General features: G+C 35.5%; 1 protein-coding gene across 1 annotated transcript in view; it reads left to right on the plus strand.

The window, feature by feature from the left end:
* The window catches only part of LOC130232255 (dystrophin-like), a 62,977-nt gene extending 41,504 nt beyond the window's left edge, over positions 1 to 21,473 (plus strand). Inside the window, 4 exon segments of the mRNA XM_056462049.1 lie at positions 2,677 to 2,920; positions 9,012 to 9,132; positions 15,695 to 15,787; positions 20,967 to 21,473. Of these exon segments, the coding sequence (XP_056318024.1) occupies positions 2,677 to 2,920; positions 9,012 to 9,132; positions 15,695 to 15,787; positions 20,967 to 21,064 (556 nt within the window). The 3' untranslated portion in view covers positions 21,065 to 21,473.
* Positions 21,474 to 24,355: the final 2,882 nt, after the last annotated feature.

The raw sequence follows: 24,355 nt of genomic DNA on the forward strand, positions 1-24,355 counted from the left end.
CAATATTTACGAGTTTATGCAGTTTCCGTAGTTTGTATAGATGGAGATTATGAGTGATAATAACGTGTTTATGCAGCGTGCTGTAGTTTGTATAGATGGAGATTGAGCAATAATTACGTGTTTTTGCAGTGTGTCATAGTTTGAATAGATGGAGATTATGAGTAATAATAACATGTTCATGCAGGGCATTGTAGTTTGTATAGACAGAGATTATGAGTGATAATAACACGTTCATGCAGCGTGCCATAGTTTGAATAGATGGAGAATATGAGCGATAATAACATCTTCATGCTGTTCGCCATAGTTTGTAAACATAGAGATTATGAGTGATAATAACGTGTTCATGCATGTTTGCTGTAGTTTGTATAAATGTAGATTGATCGATAATTACGTGTTTATGCAGCATGCCATAGTTCGAATAGATGAAGAATATGAGTGATAATGCATTCATGCAGCTCACGTGAATAGATGGAGATTATGAGTGATAATAACATGTTCATGCAGCGTGTCGCAGTTTGAATAGATGGAGATTATGAGTAATAATAACATGTTCATGCAGCGCACCGTAGTTTGTATAGACAGAGATTCTGAGTGATAATACTGTTCATGCAGCTCGTCATAGTTTGTATAAACTGAGATTGAGTCATAAAGTCTTCATGCAGCGTGCCGTAGTTTGTATAGACAGTGATTATGAGCGATAATAACATCTTCATGCTGTTCGCCATAGTTTGTAAACATGGAGATTACAAGCATTAATAGCGTGTTCATGCATGCTTGCTGCAGTTTGTATAGATGGAGATTGAGCGATAATGTGTTCATGCAGCATGCTGTAGATTGTATAGATGGAGATTACGAGCAATAATAACATGTTCATGAAGCGCACTGTAGCATAGACATATATTATGAGCGATAATAGTGTTCATGCAGCGCATTGTATATTTTATACATGGAGATTATAAGCGATAATAACGTGTTCATGCAGCATGGTGGTGTTTCTATAAATGGAGATTACTAATAATTGTAATGAGTTCATGCAGCATGCCACAGTTTATGTAGACTGGAGATTATGAGCGATAATAACATGTTCATGCAGCGAGCCATAGTTTGTATAGATTGAGATCATAAGCGATAATAACATGTTCATGCAGCGAGCCATAGTTTGTATAGACTGAAATTATAAGAGATAATAACATGTTCATGCAGCGAGCCATAGTTTGTATAGACTGAAATTATAAGAGATAATAACATGTTCATGCAGCGAGCCATAGTTTGTATAGACAGATAATTAGGGATGGGTATCGTTAAGGTTTTAACAGTATAACTACTTTTATCAATACCACTTATCGGTTCGGTACTTTAACGGTTCTCTTATCTGTACTTTTTGTAGTGTTTTTTTATTTTACAGAATTAACAACACTTTGTTTTATTATTACGTTTTTAATGTAAAATAAAACAAAACCAATAATTGTAAAACAAATAAATAAAAGATTTTCTGTAAAAGAATGTAAAATGGTTTGAAGGAAAATGACTCTCAGTTTTTAACCATTGTTCTGGAGAAAAATCAACAAATTTTCCTTTTCTGGCAGAAGTCTGGACCTTTATTGGTTTATTGTGCTCCCTGCAGTTGAAAATACCCTCTTTGAGTTGCAAAATGCAGTTAAATGAAATAATGTTTGTGATTTTTCATTAACGCATTCATATAAATGAGTTAACAGTGTTTTGGGAGTTAACTGTGTTTTTAAAACAGTTTTGGAGCAACTTGCAATGTAAAAATAAGCTTTCTTAATAAGCGTAGTTTATTATTAGGCTACATTTTAAAATACAGCTGATGTAAACGCATTTTAATGTTTAAGATTTGTTTAGGCTACTGCAGAAAAAAGTACTGCTTTCATTGTAACCTGTGCGCGTTTATTTAACTATTAACATTATGCTAATTTAGGTGATTGACTGCTGGCATAACGATGTGGATGATGTACCGTTACCGTTACAAACGTTACCGTCAAAAACTTTTCATCTGTCGTTCTGCAGTTCATGCACTTTTGAAAGAGACTTTCACTTAGCCAGATTGCTTCCGTTTCTGCTTATACAAGAAAACAGCTTGTTGCGTTTGTTGCAGCGGGCATTGTCGCTGTCCACTCTGGAAAAATAACCCATTTGGTTCACTCCGAAAGCTCTGTGTGTGCAAGTCTGTATCGCGAGCTATGTGTGTGCGCGCGCTTAGCGTGAGCCTCCGCTGAATGCGGGCTTTCATAATTGACGCGCTCGCTGGAAACACCAGCAATTTTCATGTAAGATTGCCAACTGTGCAGACGAGGTTGGTCAGTTAAATTATGCAACTGTAAGTAATGTTTACTCAGCAATAATTGTCCAGTATTGATAGCAGAACCGTTAACATCAGAGCTATTCGATACTTCGGTCTTTTATAATTTAGCACCAATACCGATAAAGTACTGAGTTTCGGTACCCATCCCTAGCGATAATAGTGTTCAGGCAGGGCACTGAATATTGTATACATGGAGATCATGAGCAATAATAACTTTTTCATGTAGTATGCCACAGCTTGTATAGCAGGAGATTATGAGTGTTAATAAAGCATTCATCCAGTGCACCATAGTTTGTATAGACGGAGATTGAGAGCCTGGTTTCCACTCCTAAAAATTTGTAATGTGTTTACAGGAAACTGCAAGCGGAGTACGATCGTCTGAAAAAGGCACACGATCACAAGGGTCTGTCACCGTTGCCTTCACCTCCACAGATGCTTCCGGTGTCGCCTCAGAGTCCACGTGACGCAGAACTGATCGCAGAGGCCAAACTACTGCGGCAACACAAGGGACGATTGGAGGCAAGAATGCAGATCCTGGAGGATCACAACAAGCAGCTGGAATCGCAGCTTACACGCCTAAGACAGTTACTCGAGCAGGTGGGTGGCGCATATCCTTAAGATTTTAATCGTGTTTATGCTCACTGGCAATGAATAACTACTTTTGGAAAGGATTGAGAGTAAATCTCTGTGGATTGCGCACCAAGGCATCTTTTAGCGGCGGAATATGACACTTTTCACGTGCTTCCTTTTAACTGTTGATAGAAGAAAAGAAATATTTGAAATGATATATTTTTATGTCAATATTTGCCTTTCAATGTTTGTCATATTTGTAGTTATATATAAATCCTTAACATTGGTCGCAGTTTTATTAATCTTTTTCAGTATATCTTAATTATGTTTATACTGTGTATACCGGCATTACTTTGTCTATGATCTGTAAAAGACTCATGTAATGTTTTTTTTTTTGGAAATTGTCCAAAATGAGGTGTTAAGAAAGAGGGTTTTTTTTGGCGTGTGTGTGTGTGTGCTGTTTTAGAAGCCTGAAATTGCAGATTAATCTTAGTGCTGAGTTCTGATGCTGTCAGGATGAATAAAAAACATGTTTTGTATAATCATAAGCTGGTATATGCAACTACTTGTGCATTTTGTGTAGCTGCAGTTTCCAGGAATTTGTTAAATGGAAAAGTCCAAAATCTATTTTGACATAAAACCTTTCGGAAATGTTCCATCTGTTTAAAGATGAATCAATATATTCTGCAAACTTGATTTACATTTTGGCTCAGTTTATTAGATTATAGGGTTGGGCCGATAGACGATACCATCAGCCATAGCCGATAGACACCACGATGCTGAGCCGGCATCGCGATCCTCCGCCCAGCCAGTATTAAAAATACACACTTAGGCCCCGTTTACACTAATAGGTCTCAGTTTTTAAATGGCATTTTAGAACGAAAAAGATCCACATCCACTCTGGCGTTTCACCTAGCATTTCTGAACAGCCCTCCTTCCATACTAGCGCTGAAAACGCACATCACGTGACGACACACAAACACACCCACAGACACACACAAACTGTCATGCACTCGAGATAGCAGGTCCAGGCAGTCAGCGGGTCAGTACACTGCTTCAATCTTTCACTTTCACGCTTGTACTTTAGCGAAAACCTTAGATATTGTTGGTTTTATGATTTAGTTATGGGTAAAACAAAGACCATCCGGGTCAGGTAGTTGAAACTATTGGCTATGAATAATTAATTCGTTATGAATTAATTAATTATTCATAAATGATTAATTCACCGCCGCCTATGACGACAATGCCATCGTTCAATTTAATTCAATTCACCTTTATTTGTATAGCGCTTATACAATGTAGATTGTGTCAAAGCAGCTTCACATAAAAGGTCACAGTGAATAGGAACAGTGTAGTTCAGTTTGTAGTGTTTAAGTTCAGTTCAGTTGAGCTCAGTTCAGTGTGGTTTAATAATCACTACTGAGAGTCCAAATATTGAAGGTCAAATCCAACGATGCGCAGCTCTACAGATCCCGAACCATGCAAGCCAGTGGCGACAGCGGAGAGGGAAAAAAAACTTCACTAATGGCGGAAGTGAAGAAAAAAAAACAGTTGGGCAAGATCATTTTAATTTCATCGTCCATCGCGATGTTTCATATTAGACATCATACGATGCAAAATTGGTCGACATCGCCCAACCCTATTAGATTAGTATGTTTTTAGTTTGAAAATTGCATTTTTCGTGTCTTAAACCAAAGACTTATTGATGGTTATTGTTTTGTTTTGAATGAAGACATCTCTGTTAGTTGTCCTTGCTGGACACTTGTTGCCATTCACTGTTCTGTATGTTAATTCATTCTCTGAATCAGTTCAAATCATTGCACAACACTGTGCAGGCAAACTTTGATTGACTATGTTAAGAATTCATATTCATACAAAGTCATAAACAACAAAACTGATGCATTTTAGGAACGCCAAAAAAGTGTTGTACTCTGATCATTCAAGGGTTTTCTTTGTTCAATTGTTCAGTCATTCATTTAGGTTTTTGATCAGTTTTTTTTCTGTATTTATTTTAAAGATTGTGTGGAAAAAAAATTTTGTAGTCTACTAATGTACTTTATTTTATTCAAATGTTCTAATCAGGTGCATACACTATAGCCTGTAAAGGAGTATTAGGGGTGTGTGATATTAAAGACTATAGAATACTCAAGACGTGTCACTCGTATAGTTTTGAATGAGGAAAAGTGTAATGGTCGATATGACGAATGAAGCCCCGCCTTCTGCCACAGGAGCCAATCATCCATCGCAATATACTGGTGATTGTCCGGGGGAGGGGCTCGGAACAGATGTGAGTTTCTGCAAATTTTGTGAATCAAACATTTAGAAATGAAACTAAGGAGACAGTTGTTGTTTAATTTTATTGTTAATTCCTAATATGAAATTTGATCGTAATCTTGGCAAGCAGTTTTGGAACATTTTATGTTTCCCCATTCAAACTGCCCGAGAGGAATTTCAAAGATGGCCACCGAGTGAAATGACTTGCCTTGAAGAGACTTGATATTGAGGAAAAAAGGGTGTTGCAATATATGTATATATTTTCAATAACAATAATTAAACACAAATTATAAACAACTGTTGCTACTTCACAAACGTCACTTTAGGGCTAGTATTTGAATGATTCTCTAGCGTAATGTCTAAAGTGATGACAAAACCAGTGATTTTGCTCACATTTTAAGATTGTAAGGCTGAACGGCATGAAATGCCATCAGTCTACAGACTGTTGCAATCGGGAGATCACAATGATTAAACCCCAAAAAGCCAAAGCAAAGCAAACACTACCAGATTACTATGGTACAAATACAGCACTGCAACATATAAAAGTAAAGAGATCGACTTAAAATCAGCTGTAGTTTAAAATTAGTGTTTCTCCCCTAAGGACTCATTGTGTGACCTCTGTCTCCATCTTGTGGCGGAATGTCAACCGTCTTTGCTCTGCTCGGTATGACAGGCTAATGGCCACCAATGTCCTGAATCTCTGAAATTGTAAATATTTAAAATAGGCACTATCCTTATGAATAAACTGCATAGTTGCGATCTAAACAACTACATTCTCACCTAAAAAGCCTCAAAAATACATCATTGTCCAATATTTGTACTGTAGTGAGTTGTTTAGTCCCTCTTTAGTTTTAGTTTGGGCGGAGTAATAAACAAGGGATTCGAGAATCAGAACTGTTGTATTAATATAGATCAGTGTTTCCCAACCCTGTTCCTGGAGGCACACCAACAGTACATATTTTGGATGTCTCCGTTATCTGACCCATTAACTTCAGGTTTTGGAGTCTCTTCTGATGTTATGATAAGTTGATTCAGGTGTGTTTGATTAGGGAGAGGTTGAAAATGTGGACTGTTGGTGTGCCTTCAGGAACAGGGTTGGGAAACACTGATATAGATACATACATACAAGATATAACAGTTTAGTAATTTTAAGTAAAAGCAGTTGCAATTGAGTGATACTAATGTCAGCTCAAGTAACATTATCACACACCCCTACTAGACACATGGTTGAATTTTCACCTTTCATGTTTGCCCCAAAACAAGCATGATGGTATTTATTTTGAGGTTACTCGTAAATGTGTCCTTATTAAAGCTGAGGAGGAATGCCAGATCTTTTTTAGGGGCTAAAAGAATGTTTTGAGGGACCTGTCGTTCTTCCTCAAGCAACCAATTTCTCTCTGTAATTGGTTTGTGGAGTTTGTTTGATGTCGACTTCTCCTTCTGCTCAAATAGAGGGGAAATTAGATATTCTGTCTGCATCATGTCCTGATGAATCAAGCATAATGTCTCGATGCATAACCTAAAAAAAAATCAACATTAGTCGGCTGGTGGTCGCTGCCAAATGGAGTGTATATCAGATTTGTTCTTCGACAAAACAGCTTCACGTGTTCACAGCAGACACTTTGAACTAAAATCTCGGTAGACTCCAGCATCACATCCTCCTTCCAGTGGCTAAAGCTTGAAGAACCAGATTAAGTGAACTTGCGGATAAATTAGCTCTCATCTTCTTCAAAGCCTGTGGATTATTGGCTTCATTTCTCAGATTTATTTATTTTTATAACCATCCGAATCTATTTTTTTCATAACATCTATCAATGTATGTTGTTTTAGTTGCATTAATTACTTCAGTTTTTATCTCTGTTGTTTGCCAATAAACATGTTCTTATATTTAACGTATGCTCATGTGTTTGGCTTGGATTACCAGAATCATCATTCTTTATGCATGAGGGCTGTCTGGTCTTGTGTTATGAATTGTTAATGGTCGGGTGTTTAAACGCACTCATTAAAACACATTTGTAATGAGGTTTAAGTAACTTGAAACAGTTGTGACAAACCGTTTCATCATCAAAACCTTTTAGATACTGGTCAGTTGAATTAATTGTACTTGAGTCTTACTTATAATATAGTTATACACGAGGCAAAGAAGAACATGGATTTTGTGGTTGAAATTGTAACAATAAACAGACCCCCTAGTTTTTTATCGATCACTGATCTAACGCAAAATCAATAAAAAGTCAATGCAAAGATGCGATTAGACATCCTGTGGAGCAAATCAAGTGAATAACATGGCAGAGTTTGGAGGGTTTTGCGTTTGACATACTTCAAATGGCAAAAGAAAGTGGAAGCAAACATCTAACAAACGGAGCAATGGAACAGACAGAAAAGCAAGCAGTTTACAATGATGAAGATTGGAAGGATGATGGCCGCTGGATGTGACCGAATTGAAGGATATTATTTTTGCTTTACATGTAAGGCTGGTATTATGATGTGTGCTAAATCGATAAACAATTTTGATAAATTAAATAAAAAAACATCTTTTCCTGCCGTTGATGAGAGAAAACGCTTCCCTTCCATTGAGTTTTACGTCAATCTGTGTTTTAGGTGTATTACGGTAGCGGAAGCCCTAACGCATGTGGCTAAAACATAGGTCGAGAAGTATGTGATGTCAGATGCTGTGGGGAGTGAAATCTGAGAAAATAGGATCGTGAACAAAAATAAGAGTTTTTTATATATATATATATATATATATATATATATATATATATATATATAAATATATATAAATTGCAAAATTGTCCTCAAATTTCTGGGAATTGTCACTCCAAAGTCAGCGATTTTTATCACAAAAATCACAAAGAAAATTGCGATAAATTAGGGGGTCTGAATAAAATAAAAGATTAAGATAATATATATTAATATAACATATATTTTTAATTCAAAGAGTTTGAGGTCAGTAAGAGTTTTGTATTTCTTTGTATTTATTTTGTAAAGCTGACTCTTTTATATAGCTTGGATGTTTTAAATTTGTTCACAATGTATGACTTATTGACAAAATAATAATTAATATTAATTATATGTTTTTGAACTTTCTATTCATCAAATAATCCTGAAAATGTAATCATGGTTTCCACACAGTAGCACTCTTCGGTTAAATGTTTTCAAAATGCAGTTTGCTGAACATAAAAGAACATTAAATGTATATTAAAGAACATTTAAAGAATCTTTCCACCCTAAATGTTTAAAGTTGAATTAATATACCTAATAATATATTTAATATGATGATTTTAAAATGCGAGGACCGTTAAATTCAGTGATACGATTACAGAAAGCCATGTTTAACATAGACAGCAGTATTGAATATGAATGTATAGGACACTTTTCATGCTTCTCTACGGCATTTGTGAATGTTTTTGAACACTTTATTAACTGTCAGGTTTATTTTAGGCTATATATATATATATATATATATATATATATATATATATATATATATATATATATATATATATATATATATATAGCATTACATCCACAATTTTATGTATCTTTGTAATATTGTTTTGGCTTGATGATCTTCTTTCTAAAACTCGAATGATGCAAAAACTCAGCAACTCTTGAGAGCTTTGGCTCTTGTATTATAATGGAGTTATTCATGCTGTGAGAAAGTCCAATTTTGTGAGAATTTGAAAACAAAAGGAATAAAAGAATACAACGTTTTCAATTTGAACATTTATAAATGAATGTGTTTGAAATGACTCTGGAAATCCAGAAGTACAGCCCAGTGCTGATGTGTGCGTCCAGTCCCCTGCCTAATCTATATGGTTCCTCTCTACCTATGTCCTAGCCACAGACTGAGTCCAAGGTGAATGGCACTGCCCTGTCCTCACCCTCCACTGCCTCTCCGAGATCTGACACCAGCCTGGCCTCACTGCGTGTGGCCGCAAGCCAAACCACAGAGACCATGGGTAAATGTCCCTGACAACTTCAGTTTAACCCTAACCCTTTAGCATTGATTATTCTTAGTTTAACTTTACCCCTTCAGAATTGACCATTCATAGGTTAACCTTAACCCTTCAGCATTGACCATTCATAGTTTAAACCTAACACCCTTCAGCATTGACCATTCATAGTTTAACCCTAACCCTTCAGCATTGACCATTCATAGTTGAACCCTAACCCTTCAGCATTGACCATTCATAGTTGAACCCTAACCCTTCAGCATTGACCATTCCTTGTTTAACTTTAACCCTTCAGCATTGACCATCTATAGTTTGACTTTACCCCTTCAGCATTGACCATATATAGTTTAACTTTACCCCTTCAGCATTAAACATTCAGTTTACCTCTAACCCTTCAGCATTGAACATCCATAGTTTAACTTTACCCCTTCTGCAATGACCACTCATAGTTAACTTTAACCCTTCAGCCTTCAGCATTGACAATCCATAGTTTAACCCTTCAGCATTGACCATTTATAGTTGAACTTTAACCCTTCAGCATTGAACATACATAGGTTAACCCTAATCTTTCAGCATTGACCACTCATAGTTTAACCCTTCAGCATTGACCACTCATAGTTTAACCCTTCAGCATTGACCATTCATAGTTAACTTCAACCATTCAGCATTGACCATTCATAGTTAACTTTAACCCCTTAGCATTGACCATTCGTAGGTAACTTTACCTCTTCAGCATTGACCATTCTTTGTTGAACTTTAAACCTTCAGCACTGACCACTCATTGTTTAACTTTACCCCTTCAGCATTGAACATTCATAGTTTAGCTTTACCCCTTCAGCATTGACCACTCATAGTTTAGCTTTACCCCTTCAGCATTGACCACTCATAGTTTAGCTTTACCCCTTCAGCATTGACCACTCATAGTTTAGCTTTACCCCTTCAGCATTGACCATTCATAGTTTAGCTTTACCCCTTCAGCATTAACCATTCATAGTTTAGCTTTACCTCTTCAGCATTGACCATTCATAGTTTAGCTTTACCCCTTCAGCATTGACCACTCATAGTAACTCTAACCCTTCAGCATTAACCATTCATAGTTTAGCTTTACCCCTTCAGCATTGACCACTCATAGTAACTCTAACCCTTCAGCATTAACCATTCATAGTTGAGCTTTACCTCTTCAGCATTGACCATTCATAGTTTAGCTTTACCCCATCAGCATTGACCATTCATAGTTTAGCTTTACCCCTTCAGCATTGACCATTCATAGTTTAGCTTTACCCCATCAGCATTGACCATTCATAGTTTAGCTTTACCCCTTCACCATTGACCACTCATAGTAACTCTAACCCTTCAGCATTGACAATTCTTAGTTTAACCCTAACCTTTTTCTTTAGCATTGATTATTCATAATCTTTAACCTTATACTTCAGCATTGATTATTCATAAAGTTTAACCCTAACCTTTCAGCTTTCATTATTCATAAATTTAACCCTAACCTTTCAGTGTAGATTGTTCATGAACATTAAAGGTGCTGTATGTACATTTTGACTCCTTTAAAGCATAAAAATACTTTAATGTGTTTGCAGAAATTTAAGAAGTAATAATACTTTCTTATAATTTAAAAATAGTTTTTTTTCCTTTCAAAATGTGTCAGTGTCTGTCTTTTAGTATTATTACTAAATAAGTTTTTAATTAAATACTTATTTAATTGAGGGCACATGCTTTTTTAAATATACTAAAGTACAATAGTGAAGTACTCGCCTATTGTCCTGTACTTCCTTCTACCGGTGACGTAATAGCTGCCTTTAGTCTTGCCTGACGATTAAAGTCAGTTGTGGGCATTCCGACGCTAAAGTCTTGAAAGGATACAGCTGCAGATACGCACAGACACCAATAAAATACAGTTTATTGAGCAATTTAATAAATAACATAAATAATACTGTGTACAAGTACTATTTTTACAGTACTATGATGGTTGGGTTTAGGGTAGGGGTAGACGTTAATAAAATACAATTTGTTGGGTAATTTAATAAATAAATAATATTACTCGGTACAACTTTTACATTACTGTAATGGCTGGGTTTAGGGGTGTGGGGTATGGGTAGACGTTAATAAAATACAATTTATTGGGTAATTTAATAAATAGCTAATAATACTCTGTACAACTACTGATTTTACATTACTGTGACGGCTGGGTTTAGGGGTGGGGTAGGGGTAGACGTTAATAAAATACAATTTATTGGGTAATTTAATAAATAACTAATAATACTCTGTACAACTACTGATTTTACATTACTGTGACGGCTGGGTTTAGGGGTGGGGTAGGGGTAGACGTTAATAAAATACAATTTATTGGGTAATTTAATAAATAACTAATAATACTCTGTACAACTACTGATTTTACATTACTGTGACGGCTGGGTTTAGGGGTGGGGTATGGGTAGACGTTAATAAAATACAATTTATTGGGTAGTTTAATAAATAACTAATAATACTCTGTACAACTACTGATTTTACATTACTGTGACGGCTGGATATAGGAGTGGGGTATGGGTAGACGTTAAAAATACAATTAATGGGAAATTTAATAAATAATAATCCTTGTTAACTTCCAGCCACAACCGTATCTGATCTAGCAACAACCCATTCCGACCTTGTGGTTGCTATGGTAAAGTTTATGAATGATCATAACTGATAGAGAATGAGTTTTCTTGACTCTGAAAATAAACATTGTGTTGGAAAAACTACTAGGGCTGTCAAAATGAATTGTTTCTGCGTTGCATTGTGACAGACAAGGGCAATTTGATATTGGTTTTGTAACAGACCATAAACGGTTGATATACTAACATTTTTCTAGCGTCGTTTGTTTAAGTAGCATACTATGGTAAGAGAGTCAAGACTCATGTGCCAGTAATTAAAAATGCTCCAACTATTTTAAAAGCCTAACCTACATTTGGGCACTTTTCGGTGCTTGTGAATTAGCTCATAATGATCTGAATTGATGACATGATAATCATAATCAAAACCGAACTTTGAAACCAGTGTAGTTCACACCCCTACTATCTATTATATATGGAATTAGTACATAAAATCTTTAATTACAAATTTAAAATGTGCCTGTTTAGCATTGAAGCTATTTAAACTGTAGGTCCACAGTACAGAGAATTACAATTGGCTGCTACAGGAGCTGAGAGAGGATCACATGATCTCCATTCCCAGCAAACAATTTTGTGTTTAATAGACATCTAATAGACATCTAAATGTAGACAGCTTGACTAAAGCAAGGCTAAACTTGGGCTGTCAGTGAAAATCTAATAGACATCTAATAATAGCCCAGAACTAGACAGATTAGACAGACTTCATATGTTGAGTCATTCATTTCTGTTTATTTGATGACTAGTCTAGTTTTGGCCTATTCTTGCATGTCTTTTAGATTTTCACTGACAGGCCAAATTTAGCATTGTTTTAGCCAAGACGACTATGTTTAGACATCTATTAGACATCTTTTAAAAACTGGGTATTGACTGCTGGGTATTGACTGTTGCTCACGAAAGTCGCTCTTTATTTTGCATAATGTTGAAGGAGTTTGTCACATCACTAGACATGATCACATCCTTCTGTTGTTGCTCATGTAGCCAAAGATTACCGGAAGTCGCTAGCTTGTTGCTTTATCCGAGCATATTGCTGGTAGTATGAATGGTGCTTGAATTTTTTAAAAGAACAAGAAAGCAACTGAAAATGATACAGAGAGCGGAAACTCGTTTTACTGATCTGATGACTGCAAAACTACACCAATTGCTGTAGGTTTGTTACAGTTTCTCTCTTTTTTGACCTTTAAACCAAACTGCCAAGTTTAAATTCTGCCTGACTAGTTCACCTCAACATGTCCCATAATGTTAACAATTTAGGTCAGTGGGCAGGGTAGGTGGTTTGTGGCTATGAAAGCATTCGAGCACATGAGCATCTGCACAATAGAAGCAATCTGACTGAATGTGATTTGACTGCCTTTGGAAATAGTCAAAAGTGAGCAAGCTCAAACCCTTTCAGATCCATTTAAACCTGTATTTGGTGGTCTCTTTTTGTAATCGGATTAACAAAATGCATCTTAAAACAAAATGTTAATCAGTGAAGTTATTGTCTGTCGAAGGAAAGAACTAGTTTTGAAATGAGTCATCAGTAATTACGGTCTGAAGTCCTGCAGAAACTTACAAATCTGCACAATAGAAGCCATTGACCAATCACAGACTGGCACATCTGACCAATCAGGGCAGAGCAGTTTTAAGAGACTGTATCATTGAACAAATCATTTTCAACACTGAAAAAAAGCTAATGCTGAAAAATGTTATGGATTCCTGTAAATCTCTTATTAGAAATTAATATTCAAGTTAACACGTATAATCAAGCAGATCAATTTAGTCATTTTTTAGTTATTAAAAGAAAACAGTCACTAATCCAGTCCCCTTTATCTGATCAATGTTTAAAAAATTAACTCATTTATTTCTTCATTCCACTTGTTATCTGGCATGTATTGTCTTTGATAACTGTAGTTTCATTGTAAGACTTGGCTTGAAGCCCAGGCTGGTTTCAGCAAAAGATTTTCACAGCCGATAAAAAGAGGCAATGTTCTTATCTGTGCCAAACAAAAGGGAACACGGGGAGCTTTTATTCATGTGTAGATACAAAAGAACTGTTTGTTTGCCCCTAACTGTTCGCCAACATCTTATTTCTTGTCTCGACTTGTGAGGAAAACACAAAGTCCCAGTGAGGTTTCGACAAAATGCTGCGTCCTTCACAATCTTCACAACAAACACCAATCATTTTCATCATTTCATCAAGTGCAGTTTGATGTTTATGATTCAGGTTTGTGTGTGTGTGTAATATCTCATTGATTATTATTATTTTTTTATTCTTTATACAGTTTATACAGGGTTAACTTTGGGCATATTTTTATCAGCACAAGTGAAATGTTTCATCTAAAGAGCCCCTATTATGCATTAAAAAATTCATATTTTAGTTTTGGGGGTCGCCAACAACAGGCTGATATGCATGTAAGGTCAAAAAATACTTTAATTGTCTTAAAATATGCTGTTTAATGTCTAAAGTGAAGACAAAACAGGTGATTTTGCTCACATTTTAGGATTATAAGGCTGAACGCATGCATGAATCAGTCTACAGAGATATCTCCCTACAGTATTACAGTCTATTAAAGTCTACAATATGTTGCAATCGGGATATCTCAATAATTAACCCTGGAAAAAGGAATGTAATCACTACCAGATTGATGTTGTGTTTGCGATAAGGAAAAACGCTTAACATATGGGCATTTCTTTTTTCTTTCTGCCAACACAACACACATTCCTGATATGCGAGTCCCATCTCACACTCAATACACTACAATTATATAGTATAAATACAGCACTACAACATTCAAAAGAGAGAGATCGACATAGCATATCACTTACCAGAATAATAATGATTTGATCAGCTGTATTTTTCCCTCTCTAAGGGCTTATTATGCGGTCTCTGTCACCATCTTGTGGATAGACAACGTCAACCATCTTTGCTCAGAATGACAGGCTACTGGAAGTCTCTTAGATATTATAAATATTTAAAATAGGCACTATCCTTATAAGTAAACTGCAAAGTTGTAATCTAAACAACAATTAAAAAAAGCCTCGAGTACATTATGTTGCCCAACAGCTGCAATATTTGTCAAACTGTAGTGTCCTCTGCTTGTTGCTGTATGTGGGCGGAGTAATACACAAGGGTGAAGAGGCAGTACAAGTGCTGTTACTAGCAGAATATCGCACGACTATCAACCAATCAGATTTAAGAACCAGACAGAACTGTTGTATAAATATATATATGGCATAACTACTTTTATAGTTCTGTAGATTTCTTGACAAAAGAAGAAAAGCTCAAGAGAGTGTATTTATTTCATTATTTTGCCACAAATTTCTTTTGTGTATTTTTTTTTGCCTCTCTCTATATAAATATATCCCTTTGGCCAGAGTTCTGCTAGAATGTAAAATCATTTTTTATTAAGCAAAGCTTGAATGCTTCTTTTTCTATGTCATTACTTCTCATTTCACATCGAGTTGGCTTCGAAGCCAGAAACTACATTTAAAATCAAGGGTTTTAATTAAAACCCGCAGTTACAGCATTATGAATCAAATGTATGCCGGAGAATGAGAATGAAGTTCAACATAATTCAAAGATCACTAGTCAGTTTTGCGACATTGACCATTTGAACTGTTGGTCCAGATGTTTTGGCTTCCATTTAAAGAACAGAATCCTGGAATCATTTTAAATAATGTTACAAATTGTTACATTTAATTGTTACACTGACTATATGACTTGAAATAGCATGTTAGAATGGTGATATTTTTACCGGTGGTCTCAGAGCATCGGAGCCCTGCTGTCCTCAACACGACCTTCAGGATTATCCTCTAAATCAATAACAGCGTCTCTGTTTGAACATGAGGTGCCATGGCGGGCAGGACAACTTCCAGTGGCTTTTAAGGTCAGTTCTCAGTTGAAATTGTGCCACTTGTCTGTGTTTCAGGTGATGATGAGCTGTCCAGTCCCTCCCAGGATGCAAGCACTGGATTAGAAGACGTCATCGAGCAGCTCAACAACTCCTTCCCTCACAGCCAAGGTGAGAAAAAGGGCTCAAAGGGTCTCAGGCTTTGACCACTTATGTTTGGATTTAATGTAGACCCTTTTATTTCATTATTCTATACACTACCTGACAAAAGTCTTGTCACCTATCCAAGTTTTAGGAACAACAAATAATAACTTGACTTCTAGTTGATCACTTGGTATCAGAAGTGGTTTATATGAAAGGCAAAGGCCTCTAGATTACGCTTATTTTACCTAAATAAAATATATCATGCCTCTATTTTTAATTATTTAATTAAGACAGGAAGGTCTGACTTTCCTTAGACAAAAGTCTTGTCACTTAACAGAAATATAATGTAGAGTATAGAATATAAAGTCATGGTGCAGTGGAAAAAGAATGAATATTGTGTATGACTCCCATGAGCTTGACGACTGGATCCATACATTTTTGCAATGACTCAAATAATTCATTAATAAAGTCATCTGGAATGGCAAAGAAAGATTTCATGCAGGACTCCCAGAGTTCATCAAGATTCTTTGGATTCATCTTCAATGCCTCCTCCTTCATCTTACCCTAGACATGCTCAATAATGTTCATCTCTGGTGACTGGGCTGGCCAATCCTGGAGCACCTTGACCTTCTTTGCTTTCAGGAACTTTGATGTAAGGCTGAAGTATGAGAAGGAGCGCTATCCTGCTGATAAATTTGCCCTCTCCTGTGGTTTGTAATGTAATGGGCAGCACATATGTCTTGATACCTCAGGCTGTTGATGCTGCCATCCACTCTGCAGATCTCTCGCATGCTCCCATACTGAATGTAACCCCAAACCATGGTTTTTCAACCTTAACTGATTTCTGTGAGAATCTTGGGTCCATGCGGGTTCCAATAGGTCTTCTGTAGTTTTTGTAATGATTGAAATGCAGATCAACAGATGATTCATCGGAAAAATCTACCTTCTGCCATTTTTCCAAATGATCAACTAGAAGTCAAGTTATTATTTGTTGCTCTTACAACTGGGATTGACGACAAGACTTTTGTCGAGTAGTATATGTCTATTTGTTGCGGAAGCGTCCGGTGTGATCCACAAGTACAACTGAATGAACAAACAAATGTTAGAGTTACAGTTTTCAGTAGTAACTTCCCCTCCTTCTTGCTGCGATGGCCTAAGCAATTTTTTTCACAGTTCACAAAAAAAGAAGAGGGAAAAATCCTAAAGGTGAATTAGGTGCGTTTCCATCAGAGCGGCTGAGTAGTTGTAGTATTGTAGTATTGGTAACCTAGCAACCAACAGTAAACCAGGCAAGCATAATGGTTACAGCTGATCACATGGCTGTAATGATTGCTACGTCAAAGATTATTCGGAACATATATTTCCAACTCCCATTATTTACATTAACCGTTTTTCGCACAAATCCAAAACCACCTCAAGCAAGCCTAAAAAGTTTATTTTGTAAATTAATTTGTTTTTATTTGAAATTTGGCATTTCCATCACTCATTTCTCATCAAATATTGTTTACTTGCACAGTAAACACAGAAGATTGACCAATAGCAAACAACCAATCCAATAGAATATTTTTGTAGATTATTATTATCTTCAAATTCATTTTTATGGTATTATATATTCCTGTAATACAAAGCTGATTTTTCAGCATATTCTCTCCAGTCTTCAGTGTCACATGATCCTTTTGAGATCATAAAACTGAAAATAGTTAAAACAATGCCATTTAATTTAATGTATGTATGTATGTGTGTGTGTGTGTGTGTGTGTGTGTGTGTGTGTGTGTGTGTGTGTGTGCGCGTGTGCATGTGTGTGCGTGTGTGTGTGTGTGTTTAGATGCAAAAAAACTTTCGGAATTTTTCTTTTAAAATGACCATTTTTCTCAGGTTTTTTACTACTATAAAATGAAAAAATATTATTTTCATTTTCTTTAAAGATCGACAAATAGCAAACAACCAATTAACAATCCTGCCCTACATTGTTTTGTTTTTTTTACTTAAGAAGCTATTTTACTCTGATATACACTCACTGGCCACTTTAATACATTCACAATTGTAGCCACACTTTCCTGTTCTTAGCTGACAGGAGTGGCACCCGGTGTGGTCTTCTGCTGCTGTAGCCCATCCGCCTCAAGGTTCGACGTCGTGCTCTTCTGCAGACCTCGTTTGTAACGGGTGGTTATTTCAGTTACTGTTGCCTTTCTATCAGCTGGAACCAGTCTGGCCGTTCTCCTCTGATCTCTGGAATCAACAAGGCATTTGCCCCCACAGAACTGCCGCTCACTGGATATTTTCTCTTTTTCAGACCATTCTCTGTAAACCCAAGAGATGGTTGTGCGTGAAAATCCCAGTAGATCAGCAGTTTCTGAAATACTCAAACCAGCCCGTCTGGCACCAACAACCATAACACGTACAAAGTCACTTAAATCACCTTTCTTCCCCATTCTGAGGCTCAGTTTGAACTGCAGAAGATCATCTAGACCATGTCTACATGCCTAAATGCATTGAGTTGCTGCCATGTAAATGGCTGATTAGAAATTTGCGTTAACGAGCACTTGGACAGGTGTACCTAATAAAGTGGCTGTTGAGTGTATGTCACAATCAAAAAGAAAGGACTATCGCAGCATCCATTTCATACCATTATTTAGGGTGCCGGTAATTACAAATCTATTCAAGATTCAAACAAAAGATTCATTTTGAACACCACTTGTTTGTTTTGACCCACTGCTTTTCTACTCTTTGCATGAATAAGCCACTAAACGACTGTTTGTTTGTCATTTTTCCTACTTTGTAATGGATAATGGGATGTTATAAAACTAAAAAAATATGACTGCAGCTGTAATAACAAAAAAGTATTTGCTAATATTGATGTACATATTTCATCTGTTTCTCTTTTTGACTAACTGCCTTTCTGCTCCTACTTCACTGATTTTTCTTATTTCCTCTTTTCCTCTGTCTAAGGAGGCGGACGGCTAAATCCATGAGAGGTTAGTATTGTGACTAACCCTTCAGTCTTTTTACTCCTCTTTTCAGCCTTACTTGTCTATTTAAACTGTTATTTCAAGAAGCTTTTTTTCACTAAGATTGCATTTTACATTAAATCAGTAATATAGAGTTTTATTAAAAATGTCTGTTTTCAGTTAGCAGAGCTGAATTTTTACCATCATTACTCCAGTCTTCAGTGTCACATGATACTGTGGAGCTCATGAAACATGTCTGATTCATTACATTTATTAAACAATTACACATTCAGTTATTACATTTACACTTAATTATTTATAATTCTTTACATGTTGTTGTTTTTTTTTTTTGTTTAAAAGTCAAACCACCCTGGATAATAATGTGTGAACATTTTCACCAAAAAATATTAAGATGCAAAAAAAATTATATATTCAAAATTACCAATTAATTATTAAAAATTAAGTACAATAATATCTGATAGAGGGCAACACCATGGCGCAGTGGGTAGCTGGGTCAGTTGGCATTTCTGTATGGAGTTTGCACGTTCTCCCCGTGTTCGCGTGGGTTTCCTCCAGGTGCTCCGGTTTCCCCCACAAGTCCAAAGACATGCGCTATAGGTGAATTGGGTAAGCTAAATTGTCCGTAGTGTATGTTTGTGAATGGACGTGTATGGGTGTTTCCCAGTGATGGGTTGCAGCTGGAAGGGCATCTGCTGCGTAAAACATGTGCTGGATAAGTTGGCGGTTCATTCAGCTGTGGCAACCCCAGATTAATAAAAGGACTAAGCCGATAAGAAAATGAATGACTGATAATAACTGATAGAAATAGTAACACTTTAGAATAATGGTCCATTAGTTAATGTTAGATAATGTATTTACTAACAGTAAGTATGAATAATTTTGTAAAGCATTTATTAATCATAGTGCAACATTAACTAATGCATTAATAAAATCTAAAGTTGTTTTCTTTTAAATTAGTTAATCCACAGTTAGTTAACATGAACTAACGTGATTTAACCTAAATAGCATTAACTAACATTAAAAAGATACAAGATACAAGATAAATACCGTAATAAATGTATTCTAAATTGTTTGTTAATGTTAGTAAACCATTATTTTACCAGTGTTACCATAGAAATTCAGCATGTTAGAATAATTTGTTATGGATCATGTGACTCTAAAAACATGTAATGATGATGAAAATCAAAAGAAAAAAATACATTTTTATTTTATTTATTCATATATGTATACGTGTTACAATTTTTCACTGAAAACATATTTCTAAAGGTGCTGTTGACTTGAAATTTTCACCAGATGTTGATAACAACCAAAGATGTGAAAAGAAAACAACTCTAATTAGTTTACAAATGAAGTTATGTGTAATAAAATGAAATGACACAGAGAAAAAGTATTGAACACATGAAGAATGGGGGGTGTAGAAAGGCAGTGAAAGCCCAGACAACAGCTGAAATCTCTCAGTAGTTCTTCAGCAACCCTCTGCCTTATTGTAAATGAATATTATCTGCTTCAGTCCAACATTTACATTATCAGGATGATGAAGATGAAACCAGGGTGGACATTTCAAAACACAGCAAAGGAAACTCTCAAATGGTTTCAGAGAAAGAAAATAAAGCTATAGAATGGCCTGGCCAATAACCTGAGCTGATTCCAATAGAAAACACAAAATAAAGATCAGTTTTGATAGACGAGACCCACAGAACCATCAAGATTTGTACACTCTGTTAATAAAAATCACACCTGAGCAATTCATGTGACTTCATTCTCCTCATTCTCCATATGAGAGGCCTTTTTAAGCTATATATATATATATATATATATATATATATATATATATATATATATATATATATATATAGCTTAAAAAGGCCTCTCATATGGATATATATATATATATATATATATATATATATATATATATATATATATATATAGTTATTTATAAAATGACAGACAAGCAATTAGCATATCACAGTGGGCAAAAGAAGAAAATACATGTCATAAAATATAGGAACCATCTCATATTTATATATTTGGAAGCTATCTGGCTTTTCTCCCGTTTTGATGTTTTGAAGTTATTATCTTTTTTTTTTTTAAATAAAGAGCTTAAAAACCACATTACAAGCATCAAAGCAACGTGTAATGAGTCGGATAATCTGTTTCTCTGTGGCGATGTCTGTTTAGCTGTGGTAGAGATATAAAATACTGTGTTCAGACTCTGGTTTTTCCATCTCCTTCAGGTCCCAATGTGGGAAGTCTTTTCCACATGGTTGATAACATTGGACATGCCATGGAGTCGCTGGTTCATGTAATAACAGAGGAGCAGGATTTAGACTGAAGACGTCTTCTCCTCGTTGCATGCTTTTGTAGTGTCAACAACTGGACCGGATATGTTTACAATGGGGAATATCAATAAAAATCTATTTTTCTGAAGGATCGCGGTTCCACATTGTAGATTTGATCTTTAGTAGTTTCGGTAGTTTCTTACGGCAAAAAGTCTAGAATTGTTTATTCATTTTAAACAAAGGTTTTTACACTTCTATGCAATTGTACAAAAATAGACAGACGGGTGTGTGATAACATGTAACATTGCGTGCCATGTCTTTGTACAGAGTGGAGCGCAAAAGTAAAAAAACAAAGGTCTTTTATCTAAATGGGTGAGTGAGAATACACAGGGGTGCTTTATCAACTCATTTTGTTTGTAACAAAATAACAAATGCATATTAAAAGGCAAGTCCGCTATTGTGTGTGTGTGTGGTTGCGAAAGATTGTGTGTATGTATGGTTGTCTGTGTGTTTTATGTTTTTTCTGTATGTAACCATTGAACTACTGCAGTCATCATCACAATAACATTAGTCATTTTTTCTTCTTTTTTTAATGAAGGACTTCCTGATTAAGATTACATATCGTCTACCTCACAGAAATTCCCATTCTTCATGCTCTGTCCATGCATATTAATGGAGCAATAAGATTAATTGTCATGATGACAACTTCCTGTTCATGTAACTAGAATATTGCCCGAACTATTGTGCTAGAATATTATTTATGGAAGCTCTTTTTCCACCAGTATATATATATATATATATATATATATATATATATATATATATATATATATATATATATATATATATATATATATATATATATATATATATATATATATATATATTAGCTTGGAGTTTCAATAACAAACTTTACATTTTGAGTTTTAAGACAATGAAAAAAGCCTGAATTCTGAAAAAGTCTCAATATTTCTTTTTTTATTTTTTTTTTAAAGGGCACCTATAATGAAAATCAACTTTTGTAAGCTGTTTCGACAGAAATGTGTGTAGGTACAGTCAGGGCTTGACTGTTTTGACCGCTTGACTGTTTTGATCACCAGCCACTGTGGCTAGTAGATTTCCAACATTACTAGCCACTTGCCGTTTTCACTAGCCACGATTTTGCTGTTGGGAAAATATATTTTATATGCATATATTTGACTTTGACATGTATCTAAAATATGCACAGTAGTCTGTCCTGGCTAAAGGTACCAGATCACCAGTTAAATACACATAAATGGGAAGTTAATCTAATATTAAAGCAATGATAATGAAAGGACACGGTTACCGTTAGGCCAATTAATATTCTGTTTAAAGAATATTTAAAGTGAAAGCAGCAACTGCTGCTGTTTACAAAATGATATATATATATATATATATATATATATATATATATATATATATATATATATATATACTGTGATGACTGTGGGTGCACGATAATCGATTTTTGCCCAGTCTATTTCAAAGGGAACCGATCAAACCAGTACGTTTCCTCTAGGCACGATTGCTTCGCGCAAGTAAAGGGAGCATGCGCGCTTTTAATACAGTCGCGCGCATCACATCACCTGTGCATGCGAGTGATCATCCTCTCATTTGGTGTTCACCTGCTTTCTTTTGCTCGCGCTAACACGATTCTTAGATCACATTTGCACGAATATTGGGCCATACTTACTGTCGAACCCTGCTTTTAAGAAAACTGCAATTTAAAAAGCCAAAGTTGCTAGTTGGAGTGTCTATCTAACCCGCCACATAGCATTTGGCCTATTGGTGGGTGTTAATGTCAAGCCGTGGGTATAGTGTGTCCACAATAATATTATGATATAACCACAAGTCTCTTTTTAACATTTACTGAGGTTAAAATAGGGCCAAATCCCAGTGATTTTGAGGTCCACCACAACGTGACGTAGGAGTGCAGTTTCGCCGCCCACCGGTTGATTGACAGGCGCCATGTTTCTATAATAACAACTGGGATTAAAATATTGTTACAACTCTCTGTGATTTTTATGTTTAAAACATTTTTAAAACAGAGCATGTTTGTAATAAAAGAAAGTAAAATCGATATCTAATTCTTAACCGCTATAATCACCACGGCCGCATGGTGTCAGTAAACGCTAATATGTGTGTGACTCATCGTTTCAGAAAGGCTTGAATAAACTCCACCACAAAACATGCAATAAACTTACTTGGTATTTTTGACTATTGAGCTGTATTTCAGCTTCATCCGTGTCTGTCTCTATCAATGACTGCTGTTTATCTGCTGTAATGCAGGAGAAACAAACACTCACGTGGGAGCGGTGGGCGGGGAGAAGCAGCTCATTTGCGTTTAAAGCCACATGCTACAAAAACAGCTGTACTCAGACACTAAAATGTGCAGATTCTGGAGGCTAATAATAAATCATCTGATGGGTATATTGAGCTGAAACTGTACAGACACATTCTAGAGAGACCACAGGCTTATCTTACATCTTGTAAAAAAGGTAAAATAGGTGCCCTTTAAAGTAACAATTGTAATGACAAAATAAATTGATTAATAAACCCTACAATTTTGACTATTTTATCATTTATATATATGATGAGATATAATTTAGCTCTCCAAATTACAGTATGTCACCACACGAATTTGATCTTTTTTCAAAGAACTGAGATTTTACCTCAATCTTGTGAGATATTAAGTTAAATTTAAGATATAAACTCATTTCTATAGTAAACTCTAAGTTCTGTCAAAGGTACAAATAAAAACAAAAATGAATTGTATTTATAAAATAAATATTCAGACCAAAAAGTTGCAACATAGAATCATTTTTTTGCATCAATTTGCAAGAAAAATCAATTCTTAGTTCTAAAACTTCTGACTTTTCTCAGAATGTCAAGAAAAAGAAGTAAAAGGACAGGTAGTTACCTTATATGTAGTATTCTGTGTTGGAAAGAGGCGTCCATAAATTTTATTCATTGTATCAAACTGTGTTAATTGTGTATCTGTAACAAAATAAGGGAAAAGATATCCAATGGATGATAGCTACAACACAAATCAAACAATTAACCTTTAATAACCACCATCACCTTGCAATATTGGAATGTATCATAAAAAGGTCTCTTACACATCGCCATTGTTCATCTGAGGGTGTTGTCATTAGCATGCTAGCAAACAAGAACGCGGTTTACAGAAATGGATGAATCCAGACAAAATGTTCAGCTTCAGCGTGCATTCTTTCTGCGTGTTTGAGATGTTTGTCTGTTTAATAAACCTTTATGCTTTGTGTTGAGCAGATATAAAGAAATAAATGATCTTACTGTATATGTAT

Source organism: Danio aesculapii, chromosome 1 (assembly GCF_903798145.1).
Source record: "Danio aesculapii chromosome 1, fDanAes4.1, whole genome shotgun sequence".
NCBI lineage: Eukaryota > Metazoa > Chordata > Actinopteri > Cypriniformes > Danionidae > Danio > Danio aesculapii.